The sequence below is a fragment of the Macaca fascicularis genome, chromosome 2, assembly GCF_037993035.2.
Source record: "Macaca fascicularis isolate 582-1 chromosome 2, T2T-MFA8v1.1".
Lineage (NCBI taxonomy): Eukaryota > Metazoa > Chordata > Mammalia > Primates > Cercopithecidae > Macaca > Macaca fascicularis.
In genome coordinates, this window is record NC_088376.1 from 167,449,163 (window position 1) to 167,475,783 (window position 26,621).

The 26,621-nt window shown below is 37.0% G+C and overlaps 1 protein-coding gene across 1 annotated transcript in view; it reads right to left on the reverse strand.

Moving 5' to 3' along the window:
- Window positions 1-7,750: 7,750 nt before the first annotated feature.
- The window catches only part of GAP43 (growth associated protein 43), a 97,770-nt gene continuing 78,899 nt past the window's right edge, over window positions 7,751-26,621 (reverse strand). Inside the window, exon 3 of the mRNA XM_015445341.3 lies at window positions 7,751-8,457. Within this exon, the coding sequence (XP_015300827.1) occupies window positions 8,369-8,457 (89 nt within the window). The 3' untranslated portion in view covers window positions 7,751-8,368. The remainder of the gene's footprint in view (window positions 8,458-26,621) is intronic.

Below are 26,621 nucleotides of genomic sequence, written 5' to 3' on the forward strand. Positions count from 1 at the left end.
TTTGAAGGCTTCAATGGAAAGGTAGTATTTGAGAAATGACCTGGAAAGTGCCATGTGAATATCTGTGGAAGAGCATTCCAACCAGGAAAAAAAAAAAAAAGCAGAAAGGCAAAGGCAGGGATGAAGTAATGGAAAGCCAAAAATACAAAGTCAGGAGTGGAATAGACAAGGATAACAATGAGGTCATTGTGGCTGAATCTCTCGGCTGGTCGTTTAGTGAATGAATACAACTTAGATTCATGTGGTAGTTTGTTGCCCCAAGTTCATCATCAGGTATGATATGTGAAAGCGCTGAGTTCTCGGGAAATACTTCTCCCTCTTGGACAAGGGGCCTGAGTTGTATCTTGGTACCCCTATGAAAAGTTTGTGAAGCCACAGGAAGGGAAAAAGAGGATAGAGACTGATAGACAAGAATTAGAAGTCATTTATTCATTCATCCATTTATTGAGTTTGGCCTGCTATTTTCAGATGCTTCTGGAGTACAGAACCAAATAGGACAAAATATCCCATGCCATGCCTAAGGAATTTACAGAGTACAGAACCAAATAGGACAAAATATCCCATGCCATGCCTAAGGAATTTACAGAGTACAGAACCAAATAGGACAAAATATCCCATGCCATGCCTAAGGAATTTACAGAGTACAGAACCAAATAGGACAAAATATCCCATGCCATGCCTAAGGAATTTACAGAGTACAGAACCAAATAGGACAAAATATCCCATGCCATGCCTAAGGAATTTACAGAGTACAGAACCAAATAGGACAAAATATCCCATGCCATGCCTAAGGAATTTACAGAGTACAGAACCAAATAGGACAAAATATCCCATGCTATGCCTAAGGAATTTACAGTCCGGCAGGAGTCATCTAAGCAGACAGGGTGGGTTAAATCAAGGAGAAGAAGGCAGGATTCACAAGTCTAGGCTGGCAGTGTGGTTCAGAGGCAGGAGGTCAAAAAGTAGGCAAAGGCAGCACTGTCGAATCCTATTGGTGGCCTCTGATGCTAAGGCAAAGCCTGCTGTTGCCCTTCAGGTGGAGGTAATGGTTACAACCTTCACTGAATCTTGAGACTGCTAAAGCTGGAACAGGGGTGCTGCCTCCCTCATGCTGTCTCTCCATTTCCCCTTACTTAGTGAACACTCCAGTGTCCCTAGGCTGGAGATCCTGTGCTCATTTTACTTACTCTAGGAAGAAAGGAGAAAGCATAGGGGAAGATAGAAAAAGAAAAACAGATGCCATTGTTCTTCCTTTCATTTCTATGCTTGTTCTATTTTTCCAATGTGGCAGAAAAAAATTTTTAAAGCATGTTTTCCCTCCTATGCTTCTTTTCTAATTCCAAGAGAGAGTTATATTCTTTTTACTTCTAAATGTAAAATGAAATAGCCATATTCTTATCTATCGCTTAAATATAAATTTGCACCCATGGCGAGTTAATTAATTAGTACTTGTTTCCCACAACACTCCAATTTATAAAAGGTTCTACTTGATCAACTTCTTCAGGAGTACAATTTTTCTTTTTCTTTTAAACTTTTACTTTAAGTTCAGGTATACAAATGCAGGTTTGTTACATAGGTAAACTGGTGTCATGGAGATTTGTTGTACAGATTATTTCATCACCCAGGTATTAAGCCTAACATCCATTAGTTATTTTTTCCGGATCCTCTTTCTCCACCCACCCTGTACCCTCCGAAAGGCCCCAGTGTGTGTTCCCCTCTATGTGTCCGTGTGTTCTCACATTTAGCTCCCACTTATAAGTGAAAACTTGTGGTATTTGTTTTTCTGTTCCTGTGTTAGTTTGCTAAGAATAATGGCCTCCAGCTCCATTCATGTCCCTCTGAAGATATGATCTCATTCTTTTTTATGGCTTCATAGTAAGAACACAATTTTTCAAATGATCACATCTAGTTTCATAACTGTACTCTTCCCAAGTGCAACCGTGAAGAGTGGTTGGCATTATAAATTGGTGCTTTGGTTTGATAGACCCAGTTTTATTCTTGTTTAGTTTTTAATGTATTTTCAGAGGGTTTAGATAGATCATGAATTCTCATTTCTCCATAGCCCAAACCAGTTTCTAACCACTCCTTGTTGTCTGTATCTAGCTGTTTTGTAATCTATACTTTCTAAGTCAGTTTGGGCTGCAATAACAAAAGTGCCTCAGATCAGGTGGCATATAAACAATAGAAATTTATTTTTCACAATTCTGGAGGCTGGAAGTCTAAGATCAGGGTGCTAGCATGGTCAAGTTCTGGTAAGGGCCCTCTTTCAGGTTGCAGAGGCCGCATCTTGCCTGTATCTCCACATGGAAGAAAGAGAGAGAAATCTCATGCCCCTTCCTCATTTAATAAGGGCACTAATTCCATCGGGGTTGGGGGGTGGTCTACCCTCATGGTGTAATTACTGCCAAATGCTCCACCTCTACGTACCATCACATTGGAAATTAGGCTTCAATATACAAATTTTAAGAGGACACTAACAGTCAGTTCATAGCAATGGCTTCTCTAAAAAGCAGGGAAATTTCTTAGTTATCTTGTTAACTTTCTAGGAATATTAGATATTTAATTCCCAGGTCCGCATGCCCCATCTATTCTCAAACATTACAGTCCGTGGGTGTCACTAAGACCTCACATAATCACAACTGCCTAATGGGCCTCAGAAAATGTTTGGGAACCAATGATTCTACTATTCCCTTTGGGAGCAGCAGGGCCAGGATTGGGGTGAGGCAAGTTAAGGTTACTTGCCTTAAGTGCAAAATGTAAGGTTACATCAAAAAATTAGTAATCAAGATAGTATTGGGGCCGGGCACGATGGCTTACACCTGTAATCCTAGCACTTTGGGAGGCTGAGGCAGGCAGCACTTGAGGTCAGGAATTCGAGACCAGCCTGACCAACTGGTGAAACCCCATCTCTACCAAAAATAACAAAAATTAGCTGGGTATGGTGGCGAGCACCTGTAATCTCAGCTACTCAGGAGGCTGAGGCAGGAGAATTGCTTGAACCCATGAGATGGAGGTTGCAGTGAAGCGAGATCGCACCACTTCACTCCAGCCTGGGTGACAGAGTGAGAATGTCTCACCAGAACAAAAAAAACAAAAAAAGGATTTGAATATAATATTCCAAAATTCAAAATTAATACCTATGGAAAAACAAAATACCAAAATTTTAAATAGGGACAGACTGTTTGCTTTATGATGATATTATTGTGCAATAGAATAAGTCCCTTCCACTCAGCCCTCAGTTTACTGGTCTGGCAAAGCAATACAGTCCACCAGTCAAACAGGAAGCATGTTTATGAGGGTTGACAACAGCACATCAACAGTTTGGGCAACACAGGGTTTTATATATAATCATGTTTTTGTTTGTAGATCTGTTTTTAACTTTCTCACTTTGTTCAAACTATGGGACAATACTTTGATAAGTGTATGCAAAAGGTCTTCAACTTACAATAGGTTGATTTACGATTTTTCAATTTTACAATGGGTTTATTGGGACATAAACCAATAAACCAATCATAAGTTAAAGAGCATTTGTATAAAGTTGCACATTTTTCCTTTTGTCTCAGGCTTCTGAGGCTTGGCATGACACTGGAAAGTCACAACGGAAACCACAGGATTTAAAGTCCTCTGTCTCTAATATGGTAATCTATATAAAAAGCGTTTAAAGTACTCATGTCCTTTGACCTAATTTTTCCATTTTTACGGATCTGGCTAATGAAATTATATTATAAACACATTATTAAAAATTTGCAGTTAAATGTCTAAAGATATTTATAAAACTACTGGTATAACATGAGTCCATGTTTGTCTTAAATAGATAAGTGGATGATATATGGAAAGAGAGGAGGCAGTTAGGCAGGTAGACATATTATCTAAGGCTGAATCTTTAAATATAAATATGGCTTAATTCTGCATAGTAAACCTTGGATTATTTTTATCTTTTTCCTTATTTGTATTTTCTACCTTTCTATAATAAAACAATATTGCTTGGATAATTAAACAAAAAAATTAACTTAAAATTTCATTACAATTTATGTACTTCCATAGCCAGATCTTATATAATATGAGATTAACTGAAATTTTTCACTTCTATGGAGAGGCATCTCACTTCATTGAAAATGCACTTAGTAAGGTACATCTGTAACACTAAACATGCTGTAATCACCAACCATGACACATACCTGTAAGAAAACAAATCAGGTAACCAATCTGCTGGAAAATGTACATTCAAAATGTCTCTGCCACCTTGATAATGTTCTCCAAGAGGATTTAATAACTCATCATTCTCATAGCTCAATCTTGTACTCATTCCTGATGATGGAATTTTTATCCATGAAGAAAGGGAAAAAAATGAGGTTATAGCAGGGTAAATTTGTGGCTGAAAATGGTGGTAGACATGGATGCAGGCCTTGCCTACATGACAGGCAGACATAGGCTTTGACCCCTCAGGAAGAAAAATTAGGCAAGAGTTCTATCTAAAATTAAAGACGCTCATGTTTCTAATGCTCATTAGCTGACATTTATCTAGGAGGATCACCAATCATTGAGTTATTTTTATAACCAGCTTAACAGAAGCTGTGTTTCCATGACAACAGTCAATGTTGGGAAGGTAAAAAAAAGAAATTAATGGAACTTGTGGTGATCTTAATAATGCTGTATGGAACTTATTCATTAATCTGGTTTTCCTATTGTCTGGGCTTCCATGCCACTGCAGAACTAACTGGCTTCTAGGGGCTGTCTGACATTGGGAATAATGCATTTTCGAGAACGCCAAGTGCCTCTAACCCAGGTTACTGACAGAGTATTCTAATTCTTCTGTGATTTTTCTTTTGAACTGAGTATGGGGTGGAATCATTGTAAAAGAACCCTTAGATCACCACAAACTGACCAAGAAAAGTGCAGGATTGGTCGGAGCAAGAGGCACAAATTTTATCTTTATTCTCTTTTGAAATCCACAGCAGCAGATTTGCTCTCATGAATTAAATGTTATGTGAAAAGAAAAAGAGGAATCAAGTTTCTTTCTAGATTTCTGACCTAAGCCACTGGGTAGATGATAGTGTAAAAGACAGGAAAATCAGCCAAATGTGGATTGGGTGATGGAGACAAAGAGTTCTATTTTAGAAATCCTTTTATCTTCAAAGAGACTTAAATTGTATTACATCATAACTGAACATTTTAGACACAAATAATACAGCTCAGTCAAAAGACCTTATTTCATACAGACAACGTGATGGTTTTGCTATCAATGAGATGTTGGGTCTGGAGCACACTGTATGACCTTATTACTATTTGAAAAAAATCACCTGTCAGTGTTGAGGTCATTTTTACTTGTCCTCAACCTATTTTTTATTTTTCAAAGTAATCCAGATTTAGGTGTTTCAGAATCAACAACTTAGGTTGCTTTCTGAACAGAATTTAGAACCCATATGTTTCTGTGTCTTGAATGGCCTATGCATCCCAATTGCTCCATGACTTTGTGTGTTGTCTGTAAGTGTGAGTCACGTTGTTTTGCGTTTAGTGTTAGGGCTGCAATGATTCTTGGTATGTCTTTTGGGAGCCTCTCTATCGTGTCTTAGAGGCTCTATTACGAGCCTCTCTAATGCGTATTCCTCCACCTTTACAATTCTATTAAGGAACCAAAAGTTTATAAATGAAATAAATTTAGATACTAATAAGTTAAAAAAAAATTCCCAACCCTAACACAAGTAATAAGACCACTAAACAGTATATATTAATATATGCCTAAAAGATCATACACTACTGTTTTCAGTATAAATGTGGATTCAGCAGAAGAAGTTTAGAATTGTGTTTTGAAGAAGCTGAATTTTTCCAAGCCATAGGAATGTTGCTTTCAGGTGTAGATTTGAGAAGGGGATTATAGCATTTCTTACCAAAACACAAACACAAAACAAAAACCTTTGAGGTAAAATAGAATTTTTAAAGCAGTATGTAGACAGATATGCTATGTGATATAACTTCAATCTATGAATGATCTTTTCAATAACTTATTCCACATCTGATGAGACTCTAAGCAGATCATGACTGAGCCCCAGACATTCTTGCTTCCAAGTCTTCCATGAAATTCAGACCAACTCAGAATGAAATCAAACTCTTAAACTATTTTAATATATGTTATTGATACTTTCTTTTTTCTTTAGAGTTGTTTCTCCAAATGAAAATTCAACTTAGTGTCAGTGACCAAGGAAAGACCCTGTTGATTCAGTGAGGACTCATTTTTCATTTTTCATCTTTCTTTGATTAATTAAGCACGAGCTCTACACAAAGCTGAGCATAGTTACCAAGGTACAGGTTGAAACTCCGAGGATGACTTATTTCATTGATCTTCATTAGTATGAGGACTTTCTCTTTGACTTAGTTTTCTCTTCCTAGCTAGGAGGTTCTATCTGCAGATAAGGGTAGAAAGCTAAAGGGAACCCCCTGGCCATGCACGTCTATGAGAGGAGACTCAGGGCCAGAGCAGAACATGACATGTTCAGAATCTGCACCAGAATTGATTTAGAAAATGTAGGAATACAGAGCATAGATACTTCAGATAGTGCTTTGTTTCCTATAAGAACTACTTACCTTCTAATAGAAGGCATTTTAAAAACTGAAACTGGAAAGAAATTTGAAATGGATGTGCAAAATGTATACCTTTTCTTTATATACTATCAACATCAGCAGTGATATCAACAATGATTATAACTAATCAAGAATCTCATAGCTGCCCTGTGTAGGAATTGTAAATTCAACATAAATTTATAAGCTGATAAAGATGCAATGGACTGGCTCAATACTTGGGTTAAAATAAATTAATTAAAACAAAAGCCTGGGGGTTTCCAAAAGTTGTAGACATTTCTATAATGAACGTATTTTTTATAGACAGGGTCACTTTAGGTTGCCTAGGCTGGACTTTAACTCCTGAGCTCAAGTTATCTTCCCACCTCAGCCTCCCAAGTAGCTGGGACTACAGGCATGTGCCACCTTGCCCAGTTCCTCTTTGTAATATTTATCTTAGTAAAACCTAGAATAACTTTTCATTGGATAAACTAAAGTTCTCTTAAATAATGAAAATGCTCTGAGGTTATTTTAGTAAGAGTGAGTCTCAGTGTCCTTTTTTTTTTTTTTTTTTTCAGATGGAGTCTCACTCTGTAGCCCAGTCTGGGGTGCAATGGTGCAATGTCAGCCTCAGTCTGCCGAGTGGCTGGGATTACAGGCACCCGCCACCATGCCAGGCTAAGTTTTTGTATTTTTTTGTAGAGATGGGGTTTCACCATGTTGGATAGGCTGGTCATATATTAGTGTCTCTTGTGGGCTGAATTGTGCCCTGTCGCCCAAAGTTATATGTTGAAGCCTTAAGCCCCAGTACCTCAGAATGTGACCTCATTTAAAAATGAGGCCTTGACAGAGGTAGTTAAGTTAAAGTGAGGTCATTAGGGTGGGTCCAATTTTGTATCACTAGTATCTTTGTAAAGTGGGGAAATTTGGACACAAAGAGAGGCATAAAGGGAAGCTGTGAAGAGGCACAGTTAAAAGATAGCCACACATAAGCCAAGGAGACAGGCCTGCAACAGATGTCTCCCTCGAGGGCTGGAGCTATTGGTCCTGACAACAGCCTTAGGCTTCATCTGTGTTTTCTTTATCAGGGTTGTTGGTCTCAAACTGAGAGGAGAGGAAAAAGATGAAATGTAAGACCCTAGCATGTCCAACCAACTAATGAGAAGGTAGAACAGAAACACAGAGCCGTTGGACCTTGATTACTCTCATGATTTATTAATATTCAGGTTGAAAAAGGAGCCTTAGAGCCGCAAGTTTACGCTAATTGGCACATTTGCTTTATTTATTTATTTTTAAAACAAACTGGGTTTTTTGAATTTTTTCCTTTTTGTTCATTCCATCACATTGAAAAGGAGGAAAACAAAAATGGTTTTGAATTCACTCGATATTTTGGACTCCTCAGATGAACGGAACATTGCACACACACTTGGAACAGAGAGAGAGAGAGAGAGAGAGGAAAGTGGACTCCCACAGGGCCACACGCACCAGATCAAATAACTTGGATACAGTGCAAGAATTTCCCAAAATGATTGAATCATCATTACCAAAAACTCGCCATAACAACACCAAGAAACAAAAAATGTTTAAGCCACACTGTTTGACTTGGGATCTTTCCTGCTTTTTTTTTTTTTTTTTTTTTTTTTTTTTTAAATGTTTGCCACACAGAGAGAAAGAGGGCTAGTGGGTGGGAAAGGACAGACTCACAGACGTGAGCAGGACAGGAGGGGACTTCAGAGTGGAGCTGAGAAGAGGGTAGGGAGAGACAGGCTCAGGAGAGGGGAGGGTGGGGATGTGGAAAGCCATTTCTTAGAGTTCAGGCATGTTCTTGGTCAGCCTCGGGTTCCTCTTCTTTACCCTCATCCTGCCGGGCACTTTCCTTAGGTTTGGTTTCGTCTACAGCTTCTGAGAAAGAAAACAAGATAGGGTGGGGGGAAAAGGAGAGAGTTAGTATTTTGTCTTATCTGTTCATACAATGGTGCAATGCATTTCTTCTTTTTATGTCATTTCATAACAGCATTAAGATTAAAAGATTATTAATATCCCAGTTAATATAAGTTCCAAGTTCAGAAGAGTTTACCTCAAGGAAGCTGCTCAGTGGCACCTATGGAAGAACTCAGGAGCAAAGGTATGGGAGTGACAAGGAGCCCACTTAACAGAAGGTACTGTGGTCTTTAATCTCTCAGCCTTACAATCGAGGTATCCACATACAGGATCTTCACATAGGGAATCAATGACAATCTTGTATTGCTGTTCTATTAGTGTCAGAAGAATTGTGACAGATAATTTATGTGGACCATCGAGCATCCATTCCAAATTTCTTACCACTCATTTCCAGTATTGGAAAGTGAAGTAGTTGAATTTTCAGCTCCTGCGGGACAGCGCTGGTCAATTCTAGAAGTAGAAGTCCCTAGAGAGGGCAGAGTTGGGTTTTGCCCTTCACATTCTCCTATTCCTGATCACTTGGACCTCAAACAATACATGGCACTGTAGCAGCTGCCTTGTGACCATGAAGACAAAAACTACACACTAAGGATGGTGGAGCAAAAAGAAAAACTCATCACTGAGTGACTGTACTACTCCTAGATACCTTCCCTCAGAGACAAGTCACTAGCCTCTTTAAAGCATTGTAATATAATAGTTTTCAGTTTCTTGCAGCCAAGCACATTCCAACTGAATACACTTATCCATAGGGAAAGTACTGCTTTGCTCAACAACGAGGATATCAAGTATTTTTGAAGAAAAATATTCCCTTGGTTTCCCGACAGAACTCAGTCAACAAGTTTAACACTACCTGATAGTTTACTAATATGCTAGCTTGTAGAAAAAGAATTCATTTGCTTTGAAACAACTTGTGTTGCCAAACAATCAACTCCCTGTGTCAGGGTCCCCCAAGACCACCCCTAGGTTCAGTGATTTGCTAGGAGGACTCATGGGACTCAGCATGCAGTCTGCTTCATAACTAAAATTTATTGCAGTGAAAGAACACAAAGCAAAATAAGCAAAGCAAAAAGTTGCTCACGGGCAAAGTTTGGAGGAAACCAAACAAGTTTCTAAGAGTCTTCTTCCCATGGAGTCATCCAGGATGTGCTTAATTCTTTAAGCAATAAATCACCATAACACATGGAAGATGTAATCTATTAGGGAAGTTTAACTGAGTTTGCATTGGTAATTGGTCATGTAGGCACCCTCCACCTAGCAGGTACAAAATTCAGACTCCCAGAAGTAAAATAGATGTTCGGCATAAACCACATTGTTTGTACTATGGTTTTAGGCACCTGGAACCACTCTTATCAGTTAAGGAATGATGAGAATCTTCTCAAAATCCAAGTTCCCAGATGCCAGCCAATGGTCAACTTTACAAACAAGCTTTTCTAAGGACAGCAGTCCCAGGCCTATTATATTAACTGTTTTTTTTTTTTTTTTTTCCACCTCAATCCCTTATATTGGCGATGCCTATGTCTTAAAATGAAGCTATTGTTATTGCTTGTCCTCCTCTTAACAGCTACTAGGTGCTAATTATTCTTGGAAAGCTAAACTGAAGTCCGTGGAATTTTGTTAGGCTAACAAATTTGTGTTTAATTAGAAGACAATAGACCGTTTGAAAGCCCTTGAGCAAGGAATATAATACAGCTATGCTTTGAGGAGATTAAACTAGGAATATTAAATAAAATAGTTTTGCTGTATGTAGATGTTGAGATTAGATAAATGGGGTCATTAAGGAGACCATTAGAAAACTCATCAAAATGTATGTCTCTTTTAAATCAGCCAGCTACATATTTACATTCAGATAAAGCTGAATGTTTATACCCACCATTATTAAACACATTTCTGGAATTTCTTCTCTGAAACATCTATCAAAAAACATTCTTTTAAAGCTCTTCAGTAGCAGAAATGCTTATTTTTTGAAAATAGGTTAGACTTTTAAAATCTAACTAGACTAGTCTGGTATATAAAGTAAGCAGCTACGATAGGTAACTTTACCTTATAATACTCACTTTTGACCAAGGTTTTAAAGTCTGACTTATTTTATAGGGTTCATAACTCACTATAAGCTATTCATAAAATATAGTTATTCTAGTGATGCTACCTACTACTACTCATAAGGTTTTTTTAAGGCTACGGCTTTCCAAAGTGACTATGATTACCTCTTGAACAACAGTGCACCTATATAAGTTTTGCATGAAACTAACTCAATTCTGATCATTCTAATACTCTATGCATTAGCAGTATTCCTCAGGAATTATAAAAATTTTGGTGTGCTAATGAGTTATTTAATTTTCTACCAGAAGAAAGATTCCAGATTTATTTCAGCGAAGTTCTTCTAAAACAATCAGGAATTCTTTTGCTTATTTCCCCAACCCTGCTCAAACCTTTGGTATCACAAGTATGCCCAAGGTAGTTTACCATACTTATCAGTTCCAAGAAGCAATGTTTTTAGTGCCCTTTTCAAACTGCAAAATAAACATAATATTGGTTTATACAACCCAGAAACATATAGAAAGATAGTAGCTCTACGAGCAAAAGAAGACTTCAAATCTCTCCTACCAAAATAAAGACATGGGAGCTATTCTCTATGCTTAGAGAGAGATCAGGAAATGAGAGAAAAAGGGAAGTAGACCGGGAAAGGTGAGAAATGCATGTTTGTTGAATAAAGGGAACAAAACTCAAAAAATGCAGAAACAGAAACCTGAACATTCAGATGGTTCTGAGACTTTCTGTTCCCTTGTTGGAATACAATCAAGTTAAATCCTCCCAATTCTCCCACTTTCTCTTGTCATCCATTGCCTGGTCCTAGGACAAAAGATGAAATTTGGCACAAATCTGTTTATTATGACAGGAAATTATTGCTGTCTGTTCCCTATTGAGAGCTTCAATACATATTCATTTTTTCAAATCCTTCAAAGTATTTTAAACGTAAGTATTTATTAATTTATTTGTTCAATAAGTTCTTAATGGACACCTGCACTGTGCCAGCCATTCTTCTAGGTACTGAGGAAAAAAAAAAAAAAAAAAAAAAAAAAAAGCTAAATCCTTGCTCTCCTTAAAGCCTTTCATAACATACCTTTAAAAGACAATAAAATTTGGGCTGGGTGTGGTGGCTCACACCTGTAATCCCAGCACTTTGGGAGGCTGAGATGGGTGGATCACCTGAGGTCAGGAGTTCGAGGCCAGCCTGGCCAAAATGGTGAAACCCCGTCTCTACTAAAAATATAAAAGTAGTTGGGCATAGTGGCACATGCCTGTAATCCCAGCTACTAAGAAGGCTGAAGCAGGAGAATAGCTTGAACTTGGGAGGCGGAGGTTGCAGTGAGCAGAGATCCCGCCTTTGCACTCTAGCCTGGGGAACAAGAGCGTAACTCTATCAAAAAAACAAATAAACAAAAAAAGACAATAAAATGTATAATAATAGAATGTTACAAATGAATGGACCCTTTAAGATCATCCAGTCACCAAACCATGAACTCTTCAAGGGTAACAGCAGTACCTACTTCAGCTCAACCTTGAATCCCATGTCCAGCATAGAACCTAATTCAGGAAAGACCCTCAGTAAATATTTGTTGAGTGAAGGAATGACTGGACAGCCTCATTTTACAGGTGATGACACTGAAGTCTAGGTGCATAAAGGAACTTTCCCTAAATCATATGACTTGCTTATGACCAAGCCAGAACTAAAACTCAGGTCTATTTGTTCAGGTTTTCTGATTATATCAGGTGGCCAAACTCATTTTACCAATTCAGCACTAGAAACTAAGCAGCTAGGGTCCATAGGGATTTAGTGACCTATAAAACTTCAGAGATTAAAAAATCGTTGGCTCCAAAGTATAAAATAAAAACCATAAAATTAAAATTGATGAAGCTCGATTAGATGGCTACAAAAGGAAATGTTAGCTGGAACACATAAAACTATCTATCTATCTATCTATCTATCTATCTATCTATCTATCTATCCATATTTGTCTGAGATTAAAGTAATTTTTTACTTGAAATTATTGAATATTAAGCAAAATATTTGCTTTGTTTTAAGTGAAGGGATGACTAGTTGGCAGAAAACAAAGTGGATCAAGTCAATGGATGCAGTGAAAGTTTTATAGACCACCAAGAAATTATGGGGAGGAAAATAAAACATGGATGGAGGAAACAATGTAAAGAAACAATCTTTTACAACTTCCAAAGTGAGATAAACTAAGAACTCATGATAACATTTTTTTAAAATTCTGCATCCAAATGAGGGAACAATAGCCAGATATGGACAATATGCCCGCTCTAGCTAGCTCTACTTTGGTAGGAGACTGCATATGAGTTTGGGAAAGGTTTTAACCTCTGACAAAGCGGAACTTATTATAAACAGAATCCAACTTTTGTATAAATAGGTCCATTTAAGCCTGAATACCAGAGGGAACATTTTGATATTGCTGGCTTATTCTCCCACTGATGTCAACCCTAGATAAATCATTGCAGTGATAAATCATGTTGACCGTTTAGTTTACATCTACATTTTCTTACCTGTTCTATTCAGCAGCTTAAAAAAAAACTGCCTGGAAAGAATTATGAATTATGACTTACCTGGTCCTTTGTATAAAGTATTTAGCTATAGTTAACATTTTGGAGCTCTTACTATGTGCTTAGAATAGTGCGAAGTATACTTGCATCATTGCATTTGATTCTCACATCTACTTTAATCACCCCATTTCACAGCTGGAGAAACTGAGACAGAGGGAGACTGAAGGGTTTACCTAAGGCCACACTGTAAATTCCAACCTAGGACACAGTTATCGCAGCAGCTCTTCCTTTAGTTGCTTTCCCTGGTTTTACCTTTGCCCAGAAAGAATGGGTGAGTTCAGAGTGATAACTAAAGCAGGGAGTCCAGTCCACAGCTATGCAGGCCTGAAGCCCACAATGTTTAAAAACTGTCCCATTAAAAGCAGCTAAAAATGAAAGGAAGAATCCTGATTAGTCTTCTGTAATATAAAAATCTGGTCTTGGCACTTTCCAGCACTAATTACATGATTTGTAAATGCTAGAGATGAGTTACTATGTAATCTTTAGTATTTTGTGCAAAATCTTTGATCATCATGGTGAATGTCAAAGACAAATGAATGACTGAGGCCAGCTGGTCACTCCAATTACCATGATCCAATTAGAGTAAATAGTCACATTCCTCATCTAGCAGATCAACCTCCCTCTGAGACAGTTATTACTTAGGAAGAGGCTACAGAGGCTGAAAGATTGCAGTGTGATTTTCAACACCAAGTGACATAGAACAAGTGAGTAGAAGCAATGACCTGGAGCTGGCAAATGAAAGCCTGGAAGTGCTAGTGTGAGGGCTGAAATCCAGCAAGGTGAAGCATAGAATATGCTTGTTCTTTTTCAGTTTGCCTCTAAATAGTACTTTTACTTGTATTAAACATGAAAACCTAATATTAGTACTGTTATTTTGTTTAAGACATTACAGGGGCTGGGCGCGGTGGCATAAGCCTGTAATCTCAGCACTTTGGGAGGCTGAGACGGGCAGATCACGAGGTCAGGAGATCGAGACCATCCTGGCTAACATGGTGAAACCCCGTCTCTACTAAAAAATACAAAAAAAAAACTAGCCGGGCGAGGTGGCGGGTGCCTGTAGTCCCAGCTACTCGGGAGGCTGAGGCAGGAGAATGGCATAAACCCAGGAGGCGGAGCTTGCAGTGAGCTGAGATCCAGCCACTGCACTCCAGCCTGGGCGACAGAGCGAGACTCTGTCTCAAAAAAAAAAAAAAAAAAAAAAAGACATTACAGGAAAAACAAAAATGAGTCACAGTATTATGGACTAAATGTTTGTGTTCCTTCAAACTTCATATGTTGAAATTCTAACCCCCTAAGGTGATGGCACTAAGAGTAGGAATCTTTGGGAGGTAGTTAAATCATGAGGGTAGAGGACTCATGATTGGGATTAGTGTCTTTATGAAAGAGACAACAGAGAACTAGCTAGTCTCTTCCACCATATGAGGACACAGCAAGGTACAGAGAAAGCTGGCCCTTAGCAGAATTTGTCTGTTGTTTACAAGCTGCCTAGTTTATGGTATTTTATTATAGCAGCCAAAGACACTTGGGCTATGTGTGTGTGTGTGTGTGTGCGTGCGTGCGTGCACATGTGTATGTATATAGCGACCACTGAATGAATTTCCTATTATTACTATTTTTATACTATTTTTATACTATTTTATACTATTTTATACTATTATATACTAGTATATATTTTATACTATTTTTATACTATTTTATACTATTATTATTACTATTTTTATACTATTACTATAATTTCCTATTATATACTATTATATACCTAGTGATGGCTTCTCCCCAAATCCATCTTTACCAGGGAAAAATCAATCCCCCAAATCCGGTTCTATTATAAAACAGAATATGTCTAAAACAAAAACAATAAACAAAAACTGATGATGTGTTTTAGTTTTAGATTTAGTTTTAGTAGTTTAGGCTTTTTTTCCTTTTAGGGGAAAAAAGTTTTTTCAAGACATAAATTTTTCAAATGGAACATGGTCCTATTTTCGGGAGTAAATAACCTTATTTATATGAGAGGCTTAAGCTAGAGGCTCAAAAACTTGATTAAATTATTTAATTAAGTTGATTAAATACTCTTGCTGTGCCATGATTTAGTCTCAAAAATTATATTCAGTCATTTGGACGGATAATGTTAGAATCTGATAGAACAATGGCATTTTAGCCTTGACAAAAACATTGCTCTTCCAAGCCCAAAGACTGCTTAGAGATTACCACCACGTTCACTGGCAGCCTCCATGAATTTTGTCATTTCTGTGTTAACTTAAAAAGAGAAAGTTAACATCACAGAAAGTAAATTCATACATTATTGATGCATCGTAGTTCAAGGATCCTTCAGAAGGGAAGAAAGAAAATGTTTTCGTTCATTCATTTATTCATCCAGTGAAAGATATTGAGTCTTACTATGTTCACACACTGCTCCATGAACTGCAAATATAGCAGTGGTGACACAGCAATGAAAACACAAAGCAAAAACCTCCACGTTCTTGGAATTTATATGCTAGCAAATTACTGTAACAATGTGTTGTTTATTGGAGAAAGAATGGTAAAGGAAAGAATAGCTAGATAAGAAGCACTCAGCCCTAAGGAGCATAATTTGTCCTGGGTAACTTCTCTTGGATTTGCAAAGCTGACTAACTTGAATGAATCTCAGAAATTTTGAAAAATGAAAAAACCATAGTAGTTTCCATATTCTTGATCCACAACCACAATTCCTAAGAAAGATCAAAACCACACTAAGACAGCAATAAAGATCTGAGTTATCTCTGCATGTGTTTGCAACAATGTAATGGTAGCCTTAAAAGACTCAGCGGATTAGGTGGACAATTTCACAGTGGTCCTTGAAAGATATATGCCAGACTTGCTCTCTGATTCTTGCTAAAATAGAGTCTGGAAGCAGTTCTTGCCTTTATGCATTCCATTCATTTCCTCGAAAGGGTGAGAATAGCATGTCGATGCATTCTGTTGGTGAGCAAATACCAGAAGCATATGCAGCAGCGGCTGCTTGTGTGCTCAGCCAGGCAGCCTGGTTGCAATGCTGCTGGAGGGATGGCGATGTTCCCAGCTGCCATTGCCTACGCTGAGCTCTAATGGCCCTGTTTTCTGGCTCCAGTCCAGGCCCCTCCACAGCCCTACATTACTGAAATTAGGTTGAGTGGATTTCCGAGTAAAACATTACCTCTTGGGACCTGCCCAGCTCTCCCCAGCCTTGTCAACATTGATTAAATAGAAGCTGCTATCATCCTGGGGCCATGCCCACAATTACTCTACCAATCACCAATGGGCTGGGTGTTTGCTTCCTTTCCCTTTTTATTTTCATCTTTCTTGAATATTAAGCATCATCACCTCAAAAGCTCAAAGGAAAGTAATAATAATAAAAAAAAATTTGGCAGCTAACTCACATATGGCCCTTTTGTTGCTCACATAGTCTTTTTCTTTAGCTATATACCAGATGTCCATCTGGAGCCTGGATCATGGCTTTCAGTGGTCACTGTAATCCACATTTTGCTCATTTCATCACCATGTTTCACATTTTAAGTTTCTTTCAAAACACTGAGCCAGTATATTTCATTTTGATGTAAAGAGAATTATGCAAATAACACCTCTGCCCCCATTCCTTCCTTACTTTCCAAGCACTTGAAAGAGAGAATAACCTTTTTGCTAATAACACTATATACTTAAGGATTTCAAAGAGTAACCAAGAAGAAAAATCAGAGGCAGCATGATGGGGTCCCAGCGACATCTGCCATATGTCATCTACATGTCTACTTTTTTCCTCAAGTTTAGGCCTAAGACCAAGCTGATTCCTATTGTAGCCTAGACTTTGCCACTAAGTAATCATATGACCTCAGAGAAGAATGCTTTCCCTTTCTTTGTCTCAGTTTCTTAATCTACACATAATGTGAATAATAATGCCTACCCTACCTTATCGTAGGTTGTTTGGAGCTTGAGGGGAGGTATTTGAAAGTGCTTTATAAAATCTAAAGTGCACAACGTAGTTTGTCGAGATTTTAATCCAATTTATGGGGTTTGAGATTTGCTGAATTTTAATCCAACCTTCAGGAAACGAAGGATTTGGGAAATTGACTCAACCTAATTCTAGCTGCCAAGTCTTGAGAGGAAAAAAGCAATTCTTCCCCTTCCCCCCAAAAAAACTTCTTTCCCAGACAGATGATTAAGATACTTTCTCCCCTAGAATGTTTCCATAAAGTCTGACTCTGATGAGAAAACAAAGATATGAGTGACTAATTAATTAGAGAGCAGTATTCAGAAAATAAAGATATGAGTGACTATTAATTAAAGACAGCTATTCTTATAAAAGCTACGACAGAATATAATATTTCTAGTCTACAGAACAAAAGACAGTGTTTTTATCTGAATGGAGAAAAAAACCCAGAGATATTTTTTTAAAAACTAAAACTAAAGCCAAAGAAGGTACAAGTTGACTAGCCTTGAAAACTTCTTAAAACATTATTTACAAAGAATGGCTACCAAATCATCAAAAATTAGTGTTCTCTCTTCTTCCCCAGCTAGAAATATGCAGAAACGTCAATAATTTACATGGCTTGCCTACTTGCCCTCAATAATTTTTGGAATAAGATGAAGTAAAGATGTTAAGTTAAATGATGTTAACTTTATTTCTTACCATTACAACGAATAAGTCAACTTCTAAAGGTTGAAAATGAAAACAAGAAATTAGGGGTATTTTCACTTTAGTATAACAGTCAAAACCACTCCTTCATTTCTGCTCCCAGCTAAATTACATGCTGAGCTGGCAGTGGAATCTGTGGGTCTATTGAGGCATTGCTTCATTGCTTCAGTTTGTTTGGGGGTGGGAGGGAAGAGGTAGAATGCAGAATCAGCCTAAAGATAAACACTGATGGCTCCGATGGCACTGAGAAATTATGAGAAATGCCATGTCAAGAATAGAAAAGTAATGTGATAGTGAGTGTTGTTAACTAATAGTGATGATTAGAGACATTTCAACCTAGGATTTTTTGTTTTCCTCCTTTCTGTAGAAGTGTGTGTGTGTGTGTGTGTGTGTGTGTGTGTGTGTGTGTGTGTGTATTTAGAACTGAAAAATCCCATGTGTGCCCAAACTTTATCATGGACTTCTAAAGAACTGAGTTTCAGGAGCTCTGTTCTCTCAGCATTTTCAAGTTCTTATGAGCTTGTCATAAATTGATTGCAAGTGGCCATTATCACAGTTGCAGTGTTGGCTCACAGCACTTGCCCTTCAAATAATTTCCTGAATTCTTTTTGAAATAAGGACTATTCTATTCTTCCAGGGGAATTCCAAATACATGCGTGCGAGTGCACACACACACACACACACACACGACCATGAAGAATTTATAGCTTTATTTAAGAAGTTTGATATATGGTATAATCACAGAACCCTAAAGCTTGAAGGAACGTAAGAGATACTTTAACACTCAATTTCTTGATAAGAAAATTGAAGCTGTAGGAGATTAGGTAATTTCTCCATGGTCATAAAATTGAAAAAGGCAGCACTGTAATCCAGGACTCCTGACTCGTAGCCCAGTACTCTTTCCTTTATCTTACGATACTTTTCTAGGGGACTGGTGCAGATGACATTCAAAACCCAAAAACGTGCTTTATCTTTATGCTTTGACAGGCTGGATTCACTGAGACAATGAAGCTGATAGTTTGGTTTAATTATTTTACCAAACATAAAAATGGAAAAGAAGGAAAAAAAAAAAACAACAAAAAACAAACATAGGCTATATTCTTAAATAATTTGAGTAGACATAAATCGTAGAACCTAGGTTTCATTTTGGGAGGGTTCATCTTTAACAGAATTTTATTATTAACTATGTTTTTTTTTACCCAGTTTTCACTATGAAGGGACATTAAATAATGAAAATTTTTTGCTATGAACTGTAACCATGGACACAAGCAAGAGGTTGAAGAGCTAATTGGTCTCAATAAAAAGAGTTTATATATCCTAGAAATTTAGTTCAAAACAATTTTTAATGAATTTTTCAGAGATTTGAACTAAACCAAATTATAAAACAAAGACTGGAATAAGCAGAACCATCTCACTGAAATTCAACTATAGAAGTGCTTTTTTATATTGATCAATGACTCAGAAAAAGATTTTGTTATTCTCTTTCTTTAAATACTCCACAAATCAGTTTAAATCAGGTTTAAAACCAACAAATATGTTTTAAATATTTGAGTTAAAATATCTAAATTATTTTCAAACAAAATTTGAATTTAACACTTATTTCACTCAGTTCAAACTTCTCAATTTTCACAGCAAAAACTGGGTCAAGGTATAGCCTATGATATCTACAGAAAAAAAAAAGAGTAGGTGAATAATTTTTCTAGGTTGACTTAGAATGTGATTTCCTAGAAAGCAAACTTTTGGGAAACTTTTATTTTATATGGTAACCATAAGTTATCTACATTGCTTGGCACATTATAGTGAATCAGCATTTTAAATTGTAGTTCTCAAACCATACACATGAATCCGTGGGCGCTACAGTGAACTCACAGGAGTGCCAATATATAGTTTTAAATTTGAGAGAAACTATCTGTTGGATACTGTGCAATATACTATTATTAAGCTCCTTGAACCTAACTACCTAATAAGCAGAGGTTTAGGAGTGCCGTGAAAAAGTTATCGACCCATAAACTGAAAAAGTTTGAAAACGTCTATTTAAAATTAACATTAAAATCAGTTGCTCATATATATATGTATATGTTCATGTATACTTGAAAAATGCAGTAAAAATTGAGAATTCTGTTTGAGACTTTAATCTGCTATAAAGGACAGTTACAATATAACTGATTATCCAGTAATAACCTTTTTTCATATTAGCATTTTAAAAAGCTACTTAGTCAATGTTTGTACATCACCTTGAAAATGAAAAAGTGATTTATGATTTGGTTCATTAGCATATATTCTTTGACATAGGCCTTAGAGTGAAATAAGCACATTTATGCTATTGTTTTAGAACATGATCAATTTACCAACCTTTAATTCTAGGAGGTCAATGTTAATTGTATGTACTTAAATGTATTTAACACTCTGAAAAGAAGTTTACAAGAAACACATCAGTAATTTCAACTCTACATCTCCCTGTTTTACTCCACAGGATCCCAGTTAAGAAGAATCCCAGCTAGGCAAAAATCTGAGCTGGGATTTCAGTCTCCAGCCTTCACAAACTCAATTGCCTAAGAGGCCAGGCAGACAACATTAATGTGAAAATCTGGCCAAGGGTAAAATTGGCAGTGGGGTCTGTGGGGAACTGGAGAGTGCAGGTTTTGCCTAAAGGCATGAAAAAATGCTAAATAACTCTCCTTGGAACAGCAAGAGGAGGCAGGGTGTCTGGAGTAAGACATGTAAATCTGTGGACTCTGACTTAAAATGAAAGAGGTTCCCATTAATCAAAATAAAAGACAGTCTCATACTTGCCTCCAAGAATTAACCGCAAATCTGGGGTTCTGAATGACAGTGCTGCTTTTTCTATTTTACTAAATTTAAACTACTGGCATTTAAGATTTTTCAGTGAAGTAAAAATAAATAATACCTGTTTCAGATTTTATAAATGTCCCACTAAGCAAAAAGAAATAGAAAAAAAAAAAAAAAAAGCCAGTTGTCAGTATCATCTGTCCCCTCACTTGCCACTCAAATATTCTACAACTCTACATCCATCCCTCCACATGCCTTTCAGATGTTCAACATTCCTTGTAGTAGATGCTGTTGATGCCCCTCTCAGATCTTCTTTACCAGGTCCATGCTCTCATCCCCCAGCTGCCGGAGGTGTTGGCTGCTAACAGCCCCACCTAACACGTGGGTAAGGGATAGAAAATAGGAGCCACCTCAACCTTGTTCCTGAGGGGTCATGCCCCTCTGCCTACTGTGACTCCACTCCAGTACCCTTGTTTTTGGACAAAACGACTGCTGTGGTGCAATTTGTGCTTCAGAGCTCTCTGTTGGATCAGGCTGAGACCACATTTCCCCCCCACTCTCATCTTTGCCTGGTGTCTTCCTCTGCCCTGTCTTCTTTTCTCACTCTCTTATAAGTTACCACCAATAAATTACATTCACAAGAATTCCCTTCTTGGACTTTGATTATGGAGAACTGGACCAAGGATATCTCTTTAACCAAAAATTAAAAACTGGAGTTGGGAGGCAGACCAGCCAATGATTTCAGAGAAGGATGTAGTAAATCTTCAAGGCTGACTCATTTGGATATACTGCTTATAATTCCTATGACCCAGCTCAACTACATTTTCAACCTCCAAGCTTACACTAAACAGAATTCATCACTTCATTCTCATACGGAAGTTGTATGCCTTGCACTATATCACAGTTTGCGGTATCTTTTTAGTCTTCAGTTGACTGTGGACTAAATTCTCAAAAGAAAAGTATACATTTGTTGGTGTTTTAACTCCACGAAAGCAGAGATTTTTTTTTTTTTTATTTTGTTCACCAATGAATAACAAATACCTGGAAACATGCCTGGAGAGTATGTTTCCAGGTACTTGGGATATATGTGTGTGTGTGTGTGTGCACGTGTGTGTGTATGTAGATAGACAGACAGATAGAGATATAGATATATATCTTGAATGCTTTGTGACATGTAGATGTCACCAAAGTAATTGAAGTAACCTCAATTACCTCAGGCAGAACACCTGTGGTCCTACAATGTTACCATGATCAAAGGAAATAGCAAAAGTTTGTAAATTTAAAAATATTGGATTATAAAAAGGAAACCCAATGCTATTCTGTTTCATAGCCATGAAAATCATTATCCCATCATTCTCCATTTTTTTGCTAACTTTAATTTTATACCTATCTTCTAATTTTATAACCAAGTATTCATATATAAAAACAAAATAAGAAATAGATATCTACTATAAGCATAACTATTTTTAGATGTACAGAGTAGTAGTTAAGAGAGTTGATTCTAGAGCCAGTGTGTTTACGTTTAAATTCTCTCATGCTGAGTGCAGTGGCTCATGCCTGTAATCTCAGCACTTTGGGAGGCTGAGGCAAGAGGATCACTTGAGCCCAGGAGTTCAAGACCAGCCTAGGCAACATAGGGAGACCCAGCCTCTACAAATAATTTAAAAATTAGCTGGGCATGTATCTGTGGTCCCAGCTATTTGGGAGGCTGAGGTGAGAGGATCACTTGAGCCTGGGCAGTCAAGGCTGCAGTGAGCCACTGCACTCCAGCCTTGGTGACAGAGCAAGAACCTGTCTCAAATAAAAACAAATAAATAACAAACAAATAAATAAATAAAGTCTACTTCTGACACTATGACCTTGAGTAAATTACTTAACCTCTCACTGCCTAAGTTTTCATAATATTGGTACCCACCTCACATGGGGTTGTTATGACAATTAAACATGTTCATTTAAACTCCATATAAATAAATGACATATTTAAGTAAGTGCTTCTAAGTGTTGGCCATTATAATATGACTAGAAGGAATATAACATTGGTTAATGTTTACTATGTGCCAAGCATTGTGCTAAGAGGTTTCACATATAGGTAATCAATATGCATCTTCGCTGCTTTCCCATTTCTTCACAAGTAAAATAGGAATAAAAATATCTACCTCATAAACTTGCGATGAACATTAAATGACAAAATTTTTAAAATGCCACTTCTTTGCTCACATGAATGCCTAATAAATGAGTTATCTTCAACATTTTCCCCTCTAATTTATGCTTATCCAATCATAACTCACAGCCAAAGAGAAACTGTCTTCAAATATCCTGACAAAGAAAGAGAAGAGTCTCTCTGACTTGTAAAGTTTCTGCTTGTGGAGTGAAAAAAAAATAGTTTTTTGAAAAAGGCTTTGAAGTCAGGGACCAAAGTCCAAAAATGATCACAAAGGCAAAGGTGACCACTGGCCAAACTTGAAGGGCAGCAAAGAAGAAAGTCATGATTCAGTGATACAAGAATTAAAGCTACTAAGCAGTAATGCGTTCAAGGGCAAAGACTTTTCTGACATCGATGGTATTTAAAAGCAGAACAACCTTCTCTATTTCACATCTAAAGAATAGCAGCCAGTTGATTAAACAAACAAAAACCTTATCTTTGAGCTTAGCTTCATTTGTAGAAAAACTATGTTTACCATACTGAATGAGTAAGAGGCCAAGTCGCAGTCTACCCCCAGCTGGGTAGTAAATCTTGCATCCAATAGGCAAGTTACAGAGACAATGGCAATTCTCCAGGCTTAAGACATTCCATCCAACTTCAAGAAAAATTCCCTTGTTCAATCATAATGCTGGAATCCTATACTTGAAAAGGACCCTAAGATTTCTTTTTAATAATTGATCCCTTAAGTTTCAGGAAAATGGTAAGATGCAATGAGATTTTTCGGCTTTTTTGTGAGAAAGTTCTTCTCATTTCCAGGAAGTACTGAAGTTATTTGGGGACAGGCATATGATGAAGGAGAAATCCTTTGAGAAGACTGCGCTGATGGAGTTACTCTTTCTACTTATGCAAAACAATCTCTCGTTTCTGGACCTTCTCAAATAGGGAATCCCAGAAGACTTTGAAGAATAAAGAATCCGAATGGGATAGGAAGTGGCTGTTCTCTTGAAAGATTTCTAGGCAAAGAGATGTCATACTTCTTTTGGAATCTTGTTCAAACATGATTGAAGTTAGCACCGACCCCCACCCTCCACAAAGGATTTTCTATAATTCCTCCTGCTGCATTCTGGAGGAAATTAATAATTTTCAAAAAATTATACCTCCTGTATTTGATGTTAATTATTTCAGTCCATACTTGAGAGGTGAGGAAAAATTAAACAGGCTAATCATGTTTGTTGGTAACTTTTTATTGAATCCACTTTCTTAGCTTTTCCTTCTCACAGTTTTTCACATTCATTGAATGATTGCTTAGGCATTGTACCAGCCTTTTCAAAAATTTGGGTTTTTTATGTTTAGGTATTTCTATTATATCCATTGTTTTCCACAGTGTCACCCTAGATCTCACCTAATGAAGTCAGTCATAAAAGTGTTACTGTAGTAATTCGTGTCTGCCAGACTTTGAGAAAGTTAATGAACTATCTTTCAGTTATACTGATTTCCATTTTAAAATTCAATAAATTATTTAAAATGTTTTAATATATGATGAGTTAATATTCTTTATTATAAAGTTGGTATTTCCAATATTTACCTTTAAAAGCAAAAGCAGACCTAGGTTTGCCAAATCCCATGATCTGGTATTTGATTAAATGATTTAATTATCTGACACCAGGGTTAAAATACAGAAACTAAAGCCAGACATAATTTTAGCTCTGTAAGAATGACACCAATAGTGACTACAGCTGCCTAAAAATATTTCCTATTTATATCTATTGCTTGGGTAACATTTAAATTTTTAAATAAAAGCACTGCATTTATGAGTCATATTCATTCAGCTCATGCCTTGCCATGGTTCGGCATGATGTGTTTGGGTAGTACTTGAGATTAGCCAGACAATTATTTATCTTTGTTGTTTAATTTTCCCTTATGGCTGTATCTACACAGCACAAAGCAAACTAGAGACTTGGCAGTTGTCTTGTTAATTTTATCAAAGCAAATGGTTAAGCCACATAAATCAGGACAAAAATACAAAATCTGTATATACTGTCACAGACTCAGCTTGTAGTTGTTCATGAAATTACAAAGTAACGGAAGCTGAAGGAGACCTTAGAGATTATCTGATTTCAGTTCCTTATTCTCTATGAGAAAAGCTAAAGATGAAGAGTTTTTGTGACTTGTCCAAAGACACACAGCTAATTAGAATTCAGCGATCCTCCATTAGATCGTATTGCCTTTCATAGCCTTGGGGAATGAGTATATTACACTGCTTGATTTTAACTTGTATCTCTTCCCAGAGTCCTAAATGTACTGTATTACTCTACTCCTCTCTCTCGTCTTTCTTCCTTCCCTCCATTCCTATTTTCATTTGAAAAATGCAAGGTAATTCAATATAATTTTGCTTTAAGGCCTACCAAAAGTAATTTTAGATACTCCAGAAGCTTGCAGAATCATGGCTGAGGATTACTGTTTTATCAAATTCTAACATGTTATGTTCAAATTGTGGGAGGTGAAGTGGATATTTTATGCAGAAAGAAAATAAGTGGAGACCTCTAAAATTAGTAACTTAGGTTGAATAGTTAGCATTCGATTATGGTAGGCTTCATAGACTAAATGGCTTAAGAGTTACTGGAGAATGAAAATCCAGAGATAGTTAAAATTACTACAAATGCTGTCATATCTAAGAATTTAAGAGATCATTTCACTATCCTGAGGAAGAGGAAATAAAAGTGTAGCTAATTCTTCCCATCTACCACCCCCTTCACCTCCAGTGCCAGCAGAATGTTAAAAAGCCAACTGTGAAGGTTTAACTCAGTTTGGGAGTTAATTTTTAAAATATTATGATAACAAAAAAGCCTTGTATTATATGCTTGCATGTGTGTAAATAAATGCAATCTCCATCTCTTACTGGGACAATTCATTTTGCAGTCATTGTGTGCCTTGGCTTCCTGGGGCCTGTCAAATTATGGCGCTGCTTTTGAGTAAAAAAATCACTTTAGGAATCAATAGCACTCACTGGAACACAACCTGAACTATATTGAAAAAGTGATATTAGTATTTGTACTGATTTTTCATTCTTTAGTCAAAGATCTCCAAGCTCTTTACTTATTTTTAGTGGCAAAGAATGTTATAGATTTGACTATTTGGGAACACTGAAACAATAAACAGTTAAAGAACAAAGAGTCATGGAGAGTCCGTGTTTTTAGAGGATAGCACTATAGAGTCATGCACGCTCTGCCTATCATATAATACAGCCATTTGAAAAATCATCCTTCACTTTTCTCAACCCAATGTTTATTCCCTCTCCAATAAAGCCATTTTCCAAGACATACTTTACATCTAGAAACTGCCTCCTATTATCTACCTTATTTCAAAATCCTATTTATTTGAAAGCCATCAGAATACGTACAGAAACTTCAGAGTAGAAAGAGGTTGTGGAGATCCTCTAGCATTTCCCCACCTAATGCAGGAATCCCCTATGATACCCCAGGCAGATGGACAGCCTCTGCTTTAACAGGCATTCCAGCTCTTCTGTAAATTATTCAGATACGCAGCTGAAATCTACTCCCTCTAAGTTTCTATGGGGTTATGTCGTCTGGAATAACACAGAACAAATATATCTCAAATATATTCTCTTGAACATGATAGCCCTTCAAAAAGGCAAAAATAGCCTCTTTCCTCATAAAGTTACAAACATCTTATTTTCCTCTTCAATCATCAAACTTCACTAAATAATAAACTGGAATTGTGCCATCTTTTCCTCACCTCTCCTTCCTTATTTCTCTGTGAACTGAATTTTAGCTTTACTGTTTTTAATAAGTGTTCTCCTTGATTTCATAAATATATATATTCCCAATCCTAAGGCCTTTGCTCATTTACCATTATTCTTTATCTTTCTTTAAGTACTCTTTATTTTGACTGTTGACCTTTACCTGA